General features: G+C 38.6%; 1 protein-coding gene across 1 annotated transcript in view; it reads left to right on the top strand.

Moving 5' to 3' along the window:
• Positions 1-19,514, top strand: part of nudcd1 (NudC domain containing 1) — a 51,984-nt gene that overhangs the window by 1,829 nt on the left and 30,641 nt on the right. The window contains exons 3-5 of the mRNA XM_082521506.1: positions 2,891-3,076; positions 6,305-6,488; positions 8,714-8,902. Coding sequence (XP_082377632.1) covers positions 2,891-3,076; positions 6,305-6,488; positions 8,714-8,902 — 559 coding nt within the window. The remainder of the gene's footprint in view (positions 1-2,890; positions 3,077-6,304; positions 6,489-8,713; positions 8,903-19,514) is intronic.

Below are 19,514 nucleotides of genomic sequence, written 5' to 3'. Positions count from 1 at the left end.
ACCCGTTGCCTACTGGTGGTGGTCAGAGGGCCCGGTGGCGCCAGTGTCCGGCAGCCTCGCCTCTGTCAGTGCGCCCCAGGGTGGCTGTGGCTACAATGTAGCTTGCCATCACCAGTGTGTGTGAATGGGTGGATGACTGGATGTGTAAAAGGTCTAGTAAAGTGCTATACAAATACAGGCACCTTGAAAACAAACAAACATATAAACATTAATGTTTACGCTCTGTTCGCATCATTTGGTTGGTTTGTTTGTGGCGTTCCAAACACGTGTTGCCCTCAGGTTGACAAAACTTTACAACACTCATGGTTGAAAGGGCCTTTCTTCTGTCTCTTCCGTACTTTTTAAATGTACGTTTATTGGTTTTTATAATTACAGATACTGATATATTGGTAAATAGCTAATACATAATATATCAGCCCTGACAGCATATTAATCAGGGTCTACTTAGGAGTTCCCTAAGCAGAGGAGAAACTGGCAGAAAGAAGAAGCTTTGCCACTTTTTTTTCATCCTGGTGATTAAATAAAGTCTTTGCGCTTTGCATAATAAGGTTAATTTATCTTTTTAGGCGTTAGAGGAATAAAATTTAATGTAACACTTAAGACAAACTGAGTAGTTAAAGCATTACACTGTGTGGTTAATTACAGCTGACTAATGGTAGTTAACTTGCCAGCATAATAACAGTTTGGTTTGGCAGCTGTAGAAAAAACGAGCCACAGGTCAACCATGTGCATACATTAGTGCCATTAGTATGTGCTCCAAATTCAGAATAACAGTGAGGTAATTAAAGCTGCTGGTTACATGTTTCATGGGTAAAGATTCTAGTCAGTATTCTGTTACATCTTATAATAAACCCAGCATTGACAAAGTCATCATAGCTAAAGTGTTTCGGAGCTGGAAAAATGCAAGTTGGGTCTACTCGACCGTCATCAGCAGAGCAACACGCTGATAGCTTTCACAGCCTCATGCTGTGAAGCAGTTTATTTTATTTTTCACATCGTAGAGCATTCACAGACATGATGAGCTCCCATGTATTATAACAGTAAATCGTAGAAGCTGAAGAATTTTATTTATTCTAATAATTTAGATCAAGGATTAAATTTACCATCATGACAAATGGATTTAACCTGAAATCTGACTCTCACCATGTGAATTTATGTAATCGAGAGTTTTCCTAAATCACTTCTAAGTTTGGAGTCTTTGCAAATGATTTTAGGCAAATTTAGGTCTTTGTTTTATAGTATTGTTTTATGTTTCCATTATATAACGTTTCATATTATGGACCTGATGTTGTGATGGTGTATTCAGTGAAGGATTTTTATGCGCCTGATGTGCCAGTAGGTGGTGACCAAACACTTGAGCATCAGCAGGTTGTGGGAAGAGAAAGGATGTCTGTGAAACACAAGAGTTTTAAAAGTTATGTTAAATTATATAACATTATTTCTAACCTCTTTTTATTCTTGGTCAAGATGCAAAATAATAAATGTCAGAATAAACGTGGCTCTTAGTATTTAGTGTGAACCACAACTTTCTGTGCAGTCTTTTGTCTGTCGTATGAATCACCCGAGCACATAAAGTTTGGATGAGCCCTTGTAGGTCTCCAGTTAATCACAGGAGCGATTATATAATTGACTCAAGGTTCTGATTGGTATTGTTACCCCGTACCAAGATGTTGAGATGAGGAGCAAAATCGTTCTCATGACCTTTTCCACCGAGCCTTCTTTTATGTCTTAGTCACCATTGACCATAATTAGACATAATTGGTGTCTCACTGGAGTTTTTTTCTTTGATGATCATCACACTGTAATCCTGCGAGACAGTGTTTCTGGTTTTCAGTGGCACCATTAAATGAAATTTATGGAAAAGTGTTGCTCAAATTCTAATTACAGTGATCACATGATAATTATCATCCTTCAGCCTTTTGTGCTCGGTTGCTCGGCACATTGCACATAGACGTTTCACACTCCGTTTCAGGGCATTAACGGCACGGATGCTGGAGAAAGTGATACCAAAGGTGTAGCGATATAATGTGCCGTGCCACGCTCCATGGCAACAACGGGGTAGCTTCTCCACAGTCCTTTTGAAAAACTCTGTCTTCACGCAATTTGTGATGCTCATGTGGTGGCATATCTATCTATAAGGCTTTCAGATTGTTGAATCACATGAGTGGCCACATGACAGCTGCTAACTGTATCTGTCCCTGACGGGTACATGTTTTCTCTTACTCATTGTACCATTCTTTAGATTATAAGACTTTAGACAGTAAGAAATTAATGCAAAATCATTTGGACTTTATGTCTTCGACCCAGATGCTTATTGTAAAACTCTTATGGGATGGAAGCAGCAACCTTTTTCATCTTCTGGAGTTGAGCCGCCTATTCAATGTCTTGAGTCTTTGTGATTCATGACTGGACTTCTTATTGTTTGATTGGATGTTAGCTGTAAGAGTGCATGCATCACATATTTCCCAGTATCCTACAATATTTTCTAATGCTAAACTGAAGTGGTGACAAAATCAGTTTTGCCATGTTGTTCTCCATCTAGAGCACTGAAATGAGCTTACTTGATATCCGGTCTTTATTCCATTCATCCATCCCTCCTCCCCTTAACAGTCAAGCAGTACAGTAATTGGTGTTAACATATTATAAATGTATTTTTTTAGTGTTAACTGGACAGAACATGCACTTTGAGATATTAAAATAGGCATTTTTCTGTTGTTTCTGAAATTTGATGCACTGACTTAATCAAGTAATCAAATACACAATGACTTTGTTTCATTCTCATACACCAGCACACTGAGATTTCCTCTGCAGATAGGAATGAATCTAAATGGCCTAATCTTTTTTTATGAATGCAGTACTGGCTTACGGGTCTGTTGTGTTCTGAATTCAGGACACCGCCCTGGGGAAGCCGAGAGAGGTCTACCGTGTAGACGTCGAGTCCAGCCAGTGTGAGGATCGTCTTTGCGCCTCCCTCAGCCTGACCTCGGCGACCTGGGCAGCTCTGTCGGATGGTAGCGGTCGACTGTACCTCCTCCGCACAGGCAAGAGGGGAGACAGCTCCCATATGAAGTGGGAAGTAAGTATGGACGTGGTGTTTACTGCTGTAAGTGACGCACAGACGTGTTTGAAATATTTTTTGCCGCTGAAGTGAAGGTAAAAAGACACAAACCTGAATTCCCTCTGTGTACTATTGTAATACCGGTGCTGCTTTTTCTTCTGCTTTCTTGGCTTAGCACAATTAATTATTAGCATTTGCAACTGACAGTTGTTAAGTCAGTTAGTCACTAGCTCATTGGCGTGTTCACAGCTGTCATAAATTAGGTCAAAACTGGGCAAAATTGGAGGTGTTTTGAATGTCCAAATGTCTCTGATGATGTAATTTTGAGTCACTAAATATCTTTGTCAGTACTGCACAAGAGAAGCTGGGTTAGTAGTCAGTCAAAAGATAATTAGACATTAATTATTGGGCATAACTTGACCTGTTCATGGGCTCTAATGTACCTGTGGTCCTAGTGAGACACTTCTGCTGGTGACGGTAATAAACTATATATGAGAAATGGACGTAGCTTCTTGGTCTAAAAGGAAAGCCAACTTGGTCAGCAGATGGTGGCCTTTCAAAAAGGATTGCAATTAAATAAAGTATTAGTTGAAATACTGCTTGATTAAATGTGTTATTCTTAGCTTTGTCAGAATAAACTGGAATACAGTATACCCAAGCAACCGAAGGAAAGAAACCCTAATTTGGTAAGCTTAGCCATCCTTCGCAAACTAATCTGACACTGTGTATGTTTGCAACATTATGGTGACTCTTAAATACTGATTTGAGGACTGTGATTAATAGTTTCATGCACTATGAAACTATATGTTTGCAAGAGTGGACTTCAGTGGGAAGCGAAAGGATTTGGGTGAAAATCAGAGCGAGATGGGCAAGTCGGAGAGTATTCAGACATGGTCACACTTTGTAAGGCTCCATCTTTTCACTCGATTTGTTCATAATAGAAATGTCTTTTTTTGTGAGCATGGCAGATGGTGCTCTAAAAATTTCACATTCAGTAAGTAGTAACTCAAAGGCCAAAAAGGACAGCCTTGGGCTCCATGACGAACAGACACCTGGGATAATATTTAAATGAAAAAAATCCTCCTTTGGCCAGAGTGACATTTGAAAAACCAAGTCAAAACTGTAACAGTACATAACAGCTTTATAATGGTGGATCAGCTACACTGATGTTATTGAACCGCTTTGAAAAATTCTGCATCCATTGTGAACATACTCTGTTATCTCTTTATGGGCTCTACATCCAGGACCACTGAAAAATACAGGTAGATGTACTTTGAGAGCAGATTTTAAAGGGTCAGTACTCTTTAAAGTTAAAATATTTACATTTATCACATTTCATTAAACTGAATATCCAAGTTAAGAAGTTTATTAATAAGATAATAGCCAATAATTGTATTTTTTTGATTATGGAATGTCTAATTATTCCCCAGAGGATATTGTCGGAGCAATTCAAGCGTTCTGTGTTTAAAAAGCTTGGTCGGGCTTTGGAAATTGAAATTGTAGTTGTAAGGAAGCAAGTCTTTGTGCGCTTTATGCTGAATTCAGTGGGGAATGGTTACAAATGAGAGTTCCCTCTCTGAACAGGGACACTTGATGCATTTGTGAAGGCAAAGTTCAAGACTGGAATTTATAATGAAGATTTAAACCCTCGAGTTACCGACGTCCAGAGTTCTATTTTTAAGATTCAGCACTTAGGGACACCAGCCAAAGCACGCTGCATCTCTCAGTCTATGTTAGTGTGTGTGTGTTTCATGTGTACAATAATAAAGTGTCTCATAAGCCAGATATTTATGCATTCAATTTGGGCTTCTTGGGATCGCATCATCTTCTTCAACCAGACAGCTGAAGACCCTGATTTAGAAATACTAGCTTGAATTAGCATTTTATTGGAAGAATAAAGAGAAATGTCTCAGTTTTCGAGTGCAGAGTAGACCATTTAAAGCCATTTAGCAACACTTGATGCTCCATTAAAACATCTCACAGCTATATTCATGTGCCTATAGCTACTAATATGTATAACTATTTACGTTTTATCATTTCTTCCATTTTAAAAGATAATGCAAGGATAAATCTCTGCTTGGTCAATTCATTCAAAAGCTATTCTAGTCTTATTTTTAGTAGACAATACAGCTCTGCTTAGACTGTGTCACATTTCCAGCTGCATTTTAACTTGTTTCAAATGATTAACAAGAATTGCGAAGAAGATTTAAATGTACATGGCAAATATTCAGACTGTCTGGGACAGCAATTGATTATATAAAGCAGAGGTAACAGAGGCTTGAGCTGAATAACGAAATAAATCTCAATGAAAGCAGGGTGGCAGATTAAATAGTTTGTTCACTTGTAGCTGCACGACTGATTTCTTTAACTTGCAGTCCAGTGGTTGCTGGCTGTCACTAGATGAAATTGGTTGTAAAGACCTCTACAACTCCAAATGTCATTGGGATTGCTTTGATTGCTAACAGACTGCTTTGATCGCCTGTGGTTCGAAGGTGATTTGATGTTTTGACAAACAACTCGGTATCTTCCATTAAATTATGGGCGACTGTGGCAGTCTACTAGCAATCAGAGCTATCATGAGAAGGTTTTTGGTGCAGCACCCTATAATCTCTTAGCCACCAATTTCACATAATGACTGCCAGCAACCTTCAGCAACCACTTGCCAATCATCTGGGATTGGTGGTCTTGAAGATTGTGTGACTGACTAAAGACTAACCTTGAACAATGATCACAAACTTTAGATCATCTGTGCTGCCGTTCGTATGGTATACTTACAAGGCAGTGTAGGAGCTTCAAATTGATGCCATAGGTGTGTTTACTAAAAATCCACGACAAGTTTGAATTTCAATTACCTAGATCTCAAAGTCAAGGTCAGAGGTCAAGTTTTCTGAATAAATGCAATAACTTGAGCAGGAAGACCCCTAGGATTTTGGTCCCATAGGTGTATCTACTAAAAACCTTGTACGAGCTTGAATTCCTTTAACTTTGACCTCAAGCTCATAGGTCGGAGTTAAAGTTACCTGAAATTCTTGTGAATACGATAACTTGAGAACAACTTGATGTAGGATTTTGAGGCTTTGTGTTGGTAGCACTACAGATCATTTACTTTAAATCACTCGTTTTATCTTAGCATATCTGTACATGAGGATCTTTACATTTGCAAAATTCTGGTGACAGTTTTTTCTCCCATACTGGCAGCAGTACCCTGTTAGATTCCTAAAAATCATCTTGTTACTGTGCCTGCAGCCACTGTTCAATGAAGACCTGGGGGAACCTTTCACCATCCTCCACAGCGTCTCACACGTCCAGGCTGGCGTTCACAGCATGGAGGTTCTGCTGCTCCGTGTCCAGAAAGACCCGGAGGAAACCAAAGGAAGTGGATACTCAGTGTCTCTCGAGTGGATCACAGTCGCCAACACTGCAGGACAAGGTGGGTGGTGCGATGATTGACTGAGTATGATAATCGAGCATGAAGTAAGATAAGACCAGTGTGTCATAAATGATTAGTATATCAGTTTCAAGCCTGTGATTTAATTTTAATTTCCTTGCCTCCTTTTTTTCTGTTAACAGTGTTTCAGTAGAAAACTGAAACCCTTCTTAATTAAACCGTAATAGCGTATTAGTCATGTTCTTCCTTTAATGGACTTTAAATATTATGTCCCAGATGAGATTAGTGCACTCTGAAGCAAACATTGGCAAGAAAGATTTTCATTAAAGTCCTCGGTGCTTGCCGAGAAAGAATACCACCGTGACTGATGAGTCAAATATTGTGTAGAAAAAAAACGACAGCCTTTCGAGAGTCCCTTCTTCATTTTGTTGGATTTAAAGATGCATCCCTTTGATATTTGCTTAATATTTTACTAATGCTAATCAAGGCTATTTGGTCTGGGCTAGGAACATGGCCAAATGGGGACTTGGAGTAGCACCAGCCCCTCAAACATATGACTGGTGGCCACCTTTTGTGAAGTGTCACTTTTCATGTAATAAAACAGTCGTTCCCAAAGTGAAGAGTGTTGCTGTCCACTTAAAACCAGAAAATCCCACGGTGCCCACCCAAGCTTAACTCTTCCCTCTAATCAGTATACAAGAGAAACTGATGGATTTCCGTGAAAATTTTTTTAAAAAACATAAACCCCATACACTGTTGGCTATTAAATTGCTAATGCTACCCAGTCATTTGCAAAGTGTTAAGGCCAATGTGTGACTGACCTGCCACCGGGACACAAACATCAATACAAGAGCATTGAGAGTAATATCACAAACTAACCACCTCCTATTACCACTTTTTAATTCATTTTAGATACATAAATACATTTATATAAATATGTAACTTTACGTACTTGTGTGTAGTTCCCAGGTGAATTTCTTTTGTTACAGCGGTCCACTTGCAGTACCCTCACGGCCCACCAGGTGGCCACGTCCCACACTTTGGGAATCACTGTAATAAAACATGTGTAAGGGCACAAAATCATATCATCAAACTCATGCCCAGGTTTTTCTGAGCCAAACTTTTAACGCTGTCTTTATGATTTATAAATAAGAGATTATAAAACTGTTTATTGATACCTCATTTTTGATGTTTTAGCATTTCCCCTCTCATCTTAAACTAATTTTAGGCTAAAATATAATAGTGCTAAATGCATAGTTTAAAACATTGCTTATTTTGTAGAAATGTAAAAGATTCATGAATTAAAATCAAGAGGTAATACTGATAAAGCCTTCTCACTATGACAGTTACTTTATTAACATATATATGCATATATTAATAAAAATGCCACCAGATGTAAATATTAAAATACTAAAGTGAGTATATGTTTTTCATTTATTACTTATTCATGATTTCTTCACTGAGTGATAATCTGTGCTGCTCACATTCACAAACCCAAGCCTGGAAGCTGCCCAGTAGAATCACTGGAGCAGTAGAAGGGTCTTACTGAAGGGCAGCGTGGCGGATGATGTTAATGTAGAATAGCCAGGAGCTGCTTTTTCACTTTTCACACAGATTTATTTTTCCTGTTGGCTTAGCAAATGGTCTGCCTTCTTGTCACAAGGTCTCCTTTTTATATTCTGCAGATAAACAGCTGCAGGTTCCAGCTTTTTGAATCTGAAGCTCAGTCAGTTGTCCATGAAAGAGAGATTTCAATTTAGTCATTCAAACTGGTAATTTTGAGATGATATAGAATAAACGCTACATTTGAAATGAACTTTTAACTTAAAAAATATAAGTATAAACTTACAGACTGATCATAAAGCTTACACTTAAAAGTTTCAACACATCCTTGTATCCTCGCACCAAGATGCAGTTACTGAGTAAATGGGGAAAAAAATGCATTATCCTTAAGATGACATCATTATCCATTAAAACAAATCACCAATAGGGAAAGGAACCATGATACAGTTGCTTTGCTTGACTATCAGGTTGCAGGCACATTCTTTATCTTTTGAAAAGCTAATACCTTGCACAAAATACCTACAGAAGTAAACAATCCCCTCTAATATAAGTGGCTTGAGCACGCTCTGTAATGACTGCTGGGAGTTCTGTACATGCAGTGCTTCTTGACATGAGATGTTTTTCTACTCCTCCTGGTCTCCGTCTGAGTTTAGAAAAGATTACTTTACACAGGGATCACTGTGTCCTTTGATTTCCACACGCAGGTCAGGAGAAAAAGTATGAGGTGAAGAAGAGGAGGGTCCTCAGGGGGAAGTCGGTGCCTCACTATGCAGCGTTGGAGCCCAAAGGGAAGGGACTGATGCTGGCATCAGAGAAGCCATTCGTTTTTACACATGTGGATGGTAGACCTGTGGAACAGCCCGAGCCAGAGCCCATGGAGGTGGAGAAGACAGGTGGGTAAAAGGTGCCGCTGGGAAGTCTGCCAGCGAGCAGCTTGAGTAATGTTACTCAGCGCCTGCTGTTATAACATTAAATGCACAAGTAGTAGCCTTTGTTTCAGGCTCTAAGGGTGCTTATTTAACCCCTGTAATGTCCTCGGGATTTCCATACACCTGTTGCCCTACATCCTGGCAAAAATGACCCCAGGACAACACAAGGGTTATTAAAATCAAGTAAAGTAGCTTTGACTGTCATTTCAACAATATCATAGCAATAATCATCTTTGTTGCAAGTATGTGTACACACACAAGGAATTAGGCCCTTTTTTCTCCATTGTTTTCAATGTACTTAACACAACAGACTAATAAATATGGATGGATACCACAAAAACAGTATATACATGGGAACTTCACAGTTGTACATGTATGCACAACAAAGACTATATACAGCAGCTTTAGTTTAGCAGCAGGTATACTGGATGTTTTAGTAAAGGCAATATATGAGTGATATAAGTGTTCATCAGAGCGACGGCCTGTGGAAAAAGAATCCAATCGAGGTTTATTATATAGGTAACATACAGATAATACAGTACATCTTGAAATTAAAAAACATTCCTCCAGGAGCACACGATGCGATATATAAGGCAATATATAATTAAAATATAATACAGAGTACAAATACTTAGTGGAGTCTATGTGTGTGTGTGTGTGTGTCTGTGCAGTTTTGTTGCCAGTCCCTTTCCTGAGTATTGAGCTGTCTGATGACTTGAGGGAACAAACCGTTACACAGTCTGGCAGTGAGGGCCTGAATATTTTGGTACCTCTTGCCACATAGCAGGAGGGTAAAAGTTTGTGTGAGGGGTACGTGGGGTCATCCACAATGCTGGTGGGTTTTTCAAATGCAGTTTGTGTGGAAAAATAAACGTGTGTGATGAAGGGAAGAGAGCCTCGGATGATCTTCTCAGCTGTTCTCACTGTGCACTGCAGGGTGCTTTGAGATCTGTTACTGTGCAGTTTCCATACTAGTGATGCAGCTGCTCAGGAACCTCTCGACAGGCCTGGGGGCGCAGGAGATGGACTTTGCTCAGCCTTTGCAGGAGAGACGCTCTTGGTCCTTCTTGGCTATTAAGCTGGTGTTTTTGACAGGTGAACACTGTGGAATTTTGTGGCCTTTACAATATTTCCAGCAGAGAGTGGATACCCCTGATCTTCTAAAGTCAACAATCGTCTCTTCTGTTTTGTTCAGCAGTCCGTTCGCTGTCGTACCTCGTCTCTGTACACTGATTCGTCATTATTATCGATAAGACTCACCACGGCCTGAGAGCTGATCAGAATGGACTTACATTTGCAGCCAGCTTAATTGGCCATTCAAAGAAGTGTAATTCAATACTGCAGTAGTTGGCTCCTGCCGTATTGGCTTCATTTCATATTCATCTTTTTTATTCCTCAGAGGTTTCTGCTTTAGACTGCATTCTTATAGCTATGTGTATCTAATAAAGCTAAGTGTAATGCTCCTTTTTAGTTTTTTAGTGTTTGCATTTGAGCTGTCAGAATGAGAAAAATACAAACTTTATCTCATGAAGTTAACTTTCCAAAATAAATCCTAATTAATAAAAACAAGTTCATCTTCTTCAAGGAGTGTTGAGATGCAAGAAACCCAAATCAGCAGTAATAGTACATAACTGTTGAGCTGTTGTTTAATATACAATGCTTTAGAAGTGCATGTAATTTTAACTCTTGGCAAGGAACAGAAGTCCTGTTTCATTTTTTTTCTGTCCTTACCACAGTGCCGCCGCTCATTTCTGACCCTGCTGATCTCTGTCAACAGAATTTGTGCAGAGTGCAGACCTAATATAGGAAAAGTCACGTTGTCCTCATCAGAATCTTTGACTCGGTGCTGCTCAGGCTTGAGACTGTGAGAAAACACTTAAAAATAATGTGACACGGCTTGTCATTTATCCTATTTATAGTGATGTATTTTTATTATGATTATTTTTTGTCTCAAAAATTCTGTCTGAAACTGACCTGAAAGTCAAGCTGTCTGCGAATCTGTTAAAACGGTGACAGAAAGTGAAATAAAAGATCCGAGTGGCATTCCCGCCTTCCACCATGAGACGTGCGACTGCCACCCCTCCCACCTTTTCTGTAATTGGACTGTTTCTGGTTAAGATTCATTACGCGGTTGCTTTTGCTTGTCACGTCGACTTCTTTCGCTCATTACCTTTCCGAGCTGCTGGTTGAATGCGCACACCGACTCGTTCACTTGTCGCCATAGAAACATCTGAGCGGGCGGCAGAATATTCCCAATCAGACTGAGGTCTCTGTCAGGTCAGGTGATCTGTGTCTGTGTACACAGATGTGTTTCCAGGCCATTTATTCCTGTTGCACAGGACCTGTGAGACGCCTTCAGCATATTCTCTCAGTCTCGCTGACGAGCTTTGACTAAAATGTTCAGTTAATTCAGCAGTGAGAGGGATTTTTTTTCTTCCCTTTTTTGGATGACTTGCTGTAGGCCTGCAGCATACTAGTCATGAATAATTTTATTAGATAGTTAAGTAATGGAATGACTTAATTAATAATGCCGAAAATAAACCCTGTCTGCACACTGCTCCACAGTTAGAGACTCTTTAACTCTGACTCAGGGGCTGCATGTTCTCACATTTTAGACAGTGGGAAAAAAGTTATTTGGTATACAGAATCCACTCACTTTTAAATTATTATAAAAATTACCTGTTTGTTATTTCTAATTTAATTTAATTTTTAATCCTGGTTACTAAAGTAACATTGGAGTCGTGATTTTTGCCTCATATCAGTGCTCAATTCAGCTCAAACTGGTTTCTTGACAATGAATTTGATGTACTCGAATAGCGTCCACAGTCACCAGATCTCAATCCAGTACAAGCACCTTTGAGATGTGATGGAACATGAGGATCACATCATGGATGCGCAGCCAGATCTGAAGTAACTTTATGACGCTATCATGTCAGTGTGGCTCCAAATCTCTGAGGAATCTTTCCAGTACCTTGTTGAATCTGTGCCATCACAAATTAAAAGAGTTCAGAAGGGAAAACAGGGTCCAAGCCAAGGTGTACCTAATAAAGTGTCCGTGACTGTGGAATTTCTGCATTTTGCATAATGTGGCTTAAATTCAATCATCACTAAAATATTTTCTTTTTCTATATTTCATGTGAGGGAGCCAATTAAGACAAGTTGAGTGGTCAAAGGTGTCATATTGATATTTAAAGTGTTTTGATTGATTCTCGACGTCGGCTCAGGAACATAAAGGCGTAAATTAAACAAGTAAAGATGAAAAGGCAGCGAAATGTTCTTTTAATGTTATTAGAAAAGCTTGAATGGTCATGAAAAGTAGGAACATTTCCTGTATCGGTTTGAAAGCCCTCTAACATTTGCTGGAATGTCGTGGAAAACTCGGGCTGGTTTCAAGAAGAACAGTAGGCTACGTAAACGTATCTGTGTCTTTAGAAAGACAGAGGACAACGGTCGTACAGGTGAGAAATGGGGAGAGAGACAAAGACAGGTTCAAGGAGAGCAGTGAGATTATTGAATATGTAACGTCTGATGTCACACAGGCTGATATGGAGGTGAGCCTGGACTTTACGATGATGGATAAAGTCAGCCTAACATTTGATCCCTTCAACATGACATCATACAGAGTCAAGAATAGAGAAAACTTTGAAACTAAGTATTTACAGCGGTTTGAAGCTTTTGGTTGACAGGGCTTATTTGTGCACATTATTTGAAATTTTGACCATCTTTTGTATGAGAATCCATCATATATAGACAGAAAATAAGGAAGCTCATAATAGATCCACTTTACAGCAAAAAAACATTGAACTAAACATTCGTATCCATCTTGGCCCTTTTCTTGTTTTTAAACTCTGTTATACTCACAACCTCTAAACAAGCAGACAAACAGCTACCTTCTCCTTCAAAAGATATATTAAAAAAAACCACAACATGACCCAGAGAGGGCAAAGTGCATGTTGATGGTGCCGAAGCAGAGTAATGGCAGCTTTTCAGGCAATCCTTTTATCAGCACTCTTACTTTCTCCTTTCGAAGAAAAGGTAATGGATTAGATGTCAAGAGAGGAGACATGTTCAAAGAGGCTTGTAAGTGACGAGAGAGGGAGCAGAAAAGATAGAAGTGACTTGGTGCTGTGTTAAGGAGACGAGATGTGGGTATAGAAAAAGTATATAGATGACAGAGAATATGTCCAAAACAAGTGGGTGGAAATGATTATTCCGATACAAGGACACCAAAAACCTTGAGTTCAGTCATTTATAGTGATGCATAGGCGTACAAAACTGGATTATTTTAAACTTCAGCTGACTGAGTTCCAACACAGATAAACAAAAAAGATCAACACTGAGCAAAGAAGATTGGGAAAATGAAATGGAAGATTTGGCAACCCTCCTCCTGCCTTGTTAGTTTCTTTGTTGACAACAAAAGGTGATAATGAACAACTCTTAGTTTCTCACATCTACACCAAATATGGAGCAGGTCTGTTGGTTTGATGCTGCATAGTTGGAACAATTTAATTGCTCAGGCTTTGGCAATAATCAGCGTATGTTGTTTATGATGGCTGTTATAGATGAAAAGGTTGGTACAGAGATGTTTGCGCATCAATTACATGATTTCGCTCATGCTAATCTTGCTTTTTTGGTTCATTTAAACATGTTTATTGTTATTTGGTAGTTCTAAGAGTTGCTTACAGGAAAGAATATTTTAATTTAATTGTTATGATAATAAAACACTTACACCTCATGTTTTAGAAACTGCAGCTTGAGAAAAATCATGCGGTTCTAATCGTAATTAAATTAAGGACAAAGTGGGGTTAAAGGGAATAGTCGAAAACCTCACCTTCAAGATCTTCTTCCAGTGCACCTCTGGACTTTTAGATCACTGCCTGGAAGTCTTGTTCTGTCCCTTTTACATTTATGCCTCTGTGATGCAGACTGGATCTCCTTCAGCTTGTCAAACTAATGATTCTTTAACTTGATTTTCAGTTTTGGAAATTAGGTAAAATGTCTTGGAGGCAAATTTGTTGATATTTTGTGGATCTGATTGAACTCCACCAGCCATTATAGACAGCTCTGCATTGACAGTCTCATTGTGGGGGATAGATTCACAGTGTACATCACTGTAAATGACTCGCATAACCCTGGACTTAGTTCTCAACTTCAGGCTTAAAAAGCAGGCTTCAAATGAAAACTTCTGGTCGTGGGTGTGTACCCAACCCTCATTATTAGAGATGGTCCCCCACTTGAAATTGTGCTCATTTTGAAGCAAAAGCTATTTTTTATCTTCTGTTTAAGTTTATAAAAGTCTAAAGTTAGAACAGCACCAAGAAAAAAATAAATACAAACACTATACAGGCAAAAGTGTGAGGCTTCAAATTTTTTATTATTAACAGTACTAGGGAAAATATAACAGTATGACATCGTTAAAACTAACTCTCTGAAGCATTTGTTTGTGGTAGCTAGATGTCAGGTGCCAAGGAGTCAGTTTACTGGAAAGGAGAGATGAAAAAATTATGTTCTGCTTCATATATTTTCATTCATTTCTTTGTACTTTAATCTTTACTTTTGTGTAAATATCGGATCATTTAATTTTTTCCAGTCAGTCAGACAGATTAATTACATGGTTGAATGAGGTCCGTAATGAATGAAACTCCCAACAATTCATTTGAAACGTGGCGAGAGACACCAAGTACACTATGCTTGTTTGTAAGCTCAACTCAGAATTATTAAGAGTGTTGTATGTTTTTCAAGTGAAGTCTTTAATATTAAATGTAACTAGCAAGTGTAGCTTCAAATTTAGTGGATTAAAAACTGCATTATTTCTCGCCCACAGCGAGGGGAGATAAAATAGATGCAGGAAAGAAAGTGAAGATAAAATAATAAAATAAAATAATTTGGTTGGAAACAAAATGATCTGCATGAAATGATGAGAGAGATAGAAGAGCACAGATAGAGGACTGTTAGGGATTCAGAAGGGCAGAGCATGAGTAAGGAGGAAGTGAGAGCACCTGTGAAGAGGATGAAGAGTGGAAAGGTGATTGGTGCTGATGAGGTTGGGGGATGTCTAATTGAGAGGGCAGTGGAGCTTTTAACCTGATTGTTATACCATGATGCTATGGGGAAGAAGCTATTGTTATAGGGTGAAATGGAGGCAGATGATGGGCTGTGGTGATCCCTGAAGAAGACAAAGAAGTTAGAAAGACAAGAGCGAGTTTATCAACCTTTTTTTGGGTTGCATTCAAAATCATAGCAAGATAGCAAGGGCGAGATTTACTAAAGGGAACCAATAAGTATGTGTGTGCAGTCCCCAAATAGTGCTGATAGGTGTGAATTACAAAACTTGCATGGTTTTCTAAACTCATGCAGTCAGTTCATTTCAATGTGACATGCTCAGTCTGCTAAGAGCTATGCAAACCACAGAGTAAGACATGATATTCAGCTGCAGGTGATTACTAATAGGACAGGCGTGGCTTGTTTATTTTAATCAGAAAAGCATAAAAATGTCTTTCATACACGTGCATGTTAAATGTAGGCCTGGCAAAGAGAATCATTATAATGGAAACGACCTTCAGTAGCTGACAGGTGCCGATGTAGGACTGTAAACAGTGCAGCAATATGTGTCTGTAGCATTCTTGTTTTGAGACGACCCCTGAAGGGATACAACAAACTGGAAATGCCTTATTTACAAATGTTTTTTTTCTATATTCTGCGAGTTTTCTAAGCTAGATTTCTATAATTTAAAAAATTGATCTACAAATTTGTGTGTGTGTGTGTGTGTGTGTGTGTGTGTGTGTGTGTGTGTGTGTGTGTGTGTGTGTGTGTGTGTGTGTGTGTGTGTGTGTGTGTGTGTGTGTGTGTGTGTGTGTGCAATTAGCAGTACTTTGCTGCTTGTCAATTTGAAATGGTATGAAGTGGTATTATTCCTTAACACTGGTTAAGGATGTTCTCTGCATATAAAAGTTATGTAAGTAGTAGGAGGAGAGATCAGAGGGAGACTCTCGACCTTGGAAATAGATTCGTTTAAGGATAGGAGGTTAACCTTAACCTCAACCTCATTTGTCAAACCAGAGACAAAACATACATCAAAGTGAAGGAGTCAGGCTTTTGACAATATTTAGCATTTTTCCCTCTGATTTTATTTGACCTGTCGAGGCCGCCTGTACTTTCAGAAATCAAACGTTTTCCTGAGCACACTGAAAGTATTTTAAAGCATCAAACCTTCTTATATTTCTGAACCAGGACCACTCAGCTGCTCTTAAATGTCCCACCATCCAGGTTCAGTACTAGAGGGCTTTTACTGTTTTAGCTCCTGTGCTCAGTAACTCTAATGCCCATTACCGTCAGGTCAGCTTTGCCTGTCCCATATTTTAAAAAATATTTTTAAGAACCTGCCTTTATAGACTTATATTTCTTTCCTCGTCTTTTGCAGAGCATGTGGTTTCTGTAAAGACTTTTGAGGTGCTGTTTTAAGAAGCGCTCTAAAAAGACCTGCGATAAACAATGATCAGTTTGACTAGAAGCAGTATTTCCTTTAGTTTTCTCACTTTTATTCATATTTTGCCAAACTAATGTGGTGATAGCCACAAAATTAAATTGGATGTGGGTAATTTCTTAGTTTTCTCAGTAAGTGAAATGAGGCGGGCTGTGTGAGTGATCAGGTTGCTGTACTTTGCTGCTTTTTAAATACCTGGCAGCTGCATTACAGAAAAGTGGAAACCTTTCACCTGAGGTAACAGACAAAACAGGATAAAAGCTGCAGCCTGAAAGAAAATATTGCGTAAATCTCCTGTTGGATCAGCAACAGATGAAAAGGAGTCAAAGGGACTTTATTTTAGAAATAAAGTCTTGAAAACACCATTCAAGGACAAGGCTGCAAACAGATTTATGATTATGTTCTCAGAAGCCAAAGTCATTTTATCAAGCATCTGTGAACTTTTAGAGGAGAATCTAAAGAACAACATGATGCCTGCTGCTCATCTATTCTCCAACAAGGCTTTTAACAAACATTGCCTCTTTATGACTTACACTTTATTCAGAGTACATCTGTTCTGAGCATTACTGCCGATGCTGGTTACGCTCCCCGTGACGACTCGTGTTATGTTTCATTATAGCATACCACACAGCACAGGCGTCGTCATAGCTGAAGGAAAGGAAAGATTTGATGTGTGCTGAGTCAGAGGCAGCAGAAAGTTGGCTCGTGGGGAATGGTGAGAACAGGCTGGAGCGGAAACGTGGTCGTCATGGTTGTGAAAAAAGCCTTCAAAGAAAGCAGTTCGGTGCCTCAGCTTCCTCATATTACCATAATGTACATTACGCTCTAATTATAATTGACTCCTTTTACTTGTTGCGTAAATACTCTAATTGAAATTGAAAAATAAATCTGGATCTGTATTAAAATACGCTATTAGTGCTAATGGATAATCATTTGATTTATGTGGCAGGCTCTTTCATTCGAGTAAGAGCAGCGCTTCATTGATAAAAGCTTGTATTAGCATAGCAATACTGAGGCATTAAAGAAATCATGAGTCAGCATCTGGCTTGAAACCATATCAAAGCTGCTAGCTTGGCAAGTGAACGTTGCACTAAATTTAAGTGAATTACTTTATTGCATTTTATTGTCACTGGAAAACAAATGCTTCCAACATAGAAGGAGTAACGCTCGTAGAATCCAGGCTTAAATAAGTCGGTTCCTTTGGTTACAAGCAGGGAGGAACAGACACGGATGTAAAAGTGAGAATGGGCAAACCAAGAGCTGCATTCTTACAGCTGGAGAACATCTGGAACTCAATAATTCCACTGTGGAATCAGTGTTTCTCTACAGTGCAAAATTTTGGAGGGTATGTAAAGATAAGATACATACCTTTATCAACAGCTGCCTAAGGAAAATTTTAACCTCCTAGGACCTGGGTCCACATATGTGGACATCACATTTTGGGTTGTCTAGACCAAAATACTAAATTTTGCTCTATAAGGGCCTGATATCCACTTGTTCTTATTTTTCTCAGAAAGAAAAATCAGGTAAAAAAACAAAACGTAATTCTTTGTTTTTACATTCATCAGGTTCCAAACAGCCCAAATAGCAAAGAGAAATTAAAAATGCATGCCATGAAAGAGTTTGGGTCTTAGGAGGTTAAAGATCTACTGGCATAACAACATCTTCAGTTAAGACTAGGGGGGAAAAGTGAAGCAACTATCTGTAGAAGAAGAGATAAGAAGATGGAGATGGATAAGAGATACGGTGAGGAAACCAGGCCACTGGACCACCAGATGTGGTTTTGTGGAATCTGCAAGGGAGGAGGAGCAAAAGAAGCAGGCCAAAGATTACACTGCAAAGAGATAAATATGAGGCCTGTTTTACGGATGACAGTCGCAAGAATGTCGCTGTAATTTAGTTCTTCCTCCATCATTTATGATAAATATGGTAAAATTCTTTCCTTCATGTGATCCATTTATATAAAATCACTCTGAGGCTGTTGAGGGTAGCTGTTCTGTTAAAACACTACACATACAGAGGACAGAAAACTATGTTTTCTGTGTTGATTCTCCAAAGCCACATACTGGTTTATACTCTTACTTTGTAATTTTAGGGGCAATAGGGTAATTTGGCAAAATTGAACTGTAACACAGGAGTGTGGACTTCTGTGCAACTGATTCTGTCTTGTTAATTATAACTTGTTATTTAAAGAGGCTCCTTTTGAATTTCTGCTAGATCATGATGTTAAAATAATGCCAAAAACATCTGCTTTTATAAGTAAAGAATCTAATAAGGGATGCATACAGTCATGTGAAAACTCTTAACAGCTCTGTAATAAACTGAGTGTGCCCCACTGTTCAGTAGTTAGGGCTGCTAAAGGGAGTCAGTTAGTGCTTCTACTACCTTAAAGTAATTGTTCCTGTAAGCTTTGTTGATGAGGAATTTTGGTCCACTCTTCTTTACAACATTACTTCAGTTCATTGAGGTTTTCGGAGTCACGGTTCAGCCACAGCAGTCGCATGGACGCCAGCCAGTTCAGCGGCTTCATTCTTTTGTTTTTTAGCCATCATGGTGTGAATTTGCTGTTGTGCTTGAGCTCATTGTCATGTTGCATGACCCATTTTAGACCAAATTATATCTTTTCTATTTTATTAATCTAAACGATTATAGAATACTTATGTATATCTGTCCATATATACTCTGTCTCCTCCTTAACAGGTGGATCAGTCTAAACAAAAAACAATGATGGACAGCAATTATTAAAATCTATATGTTTTTAAAAAGATTTATTATTTAAAAAGATTGCCCAACTATCAATAGCCCACTAGTTCATTATAAAAAATGATCGTTTAAAACTTTCTGTTGATCCACCAGTTGATTCATTTACATTTTTTGTTTGTGGCCGATGTTTTGTCCCAATATAGCAGAACGTAACATGCAAAACAACTTTTTTGTTGTAGTATAATTTAGTTTTCCTGTTAATAATGCAAAAGTTGAAGGGTTTTTTGTTGTTGTTGCATAAACTAAACGTTGAAATAATTAGAAAATAAATAGATGCTTGTTTGGTTTACTCATCTCACTTGAAATTTGTAGGTTTTAATAATTCAATAC

This window comes from Aulonocara stuartgranti (genome assembly GCF_965226115.1).
Source record: "Aulonocara stuartgranti genome assembly, chromosome: 22".
Taxonomy (NCBI): domain Eukaryota; kingdom Metazoa; phylum Chordata; class Actinopteri; order Cichliformes; family Cichlidae; genus Aulonocara; species Aulonocara stuartgranti.
Note: the sequence above shows the minus strand (reverse complement) of the source record. Positions and strands in the feature narration are given on the sequence as shown.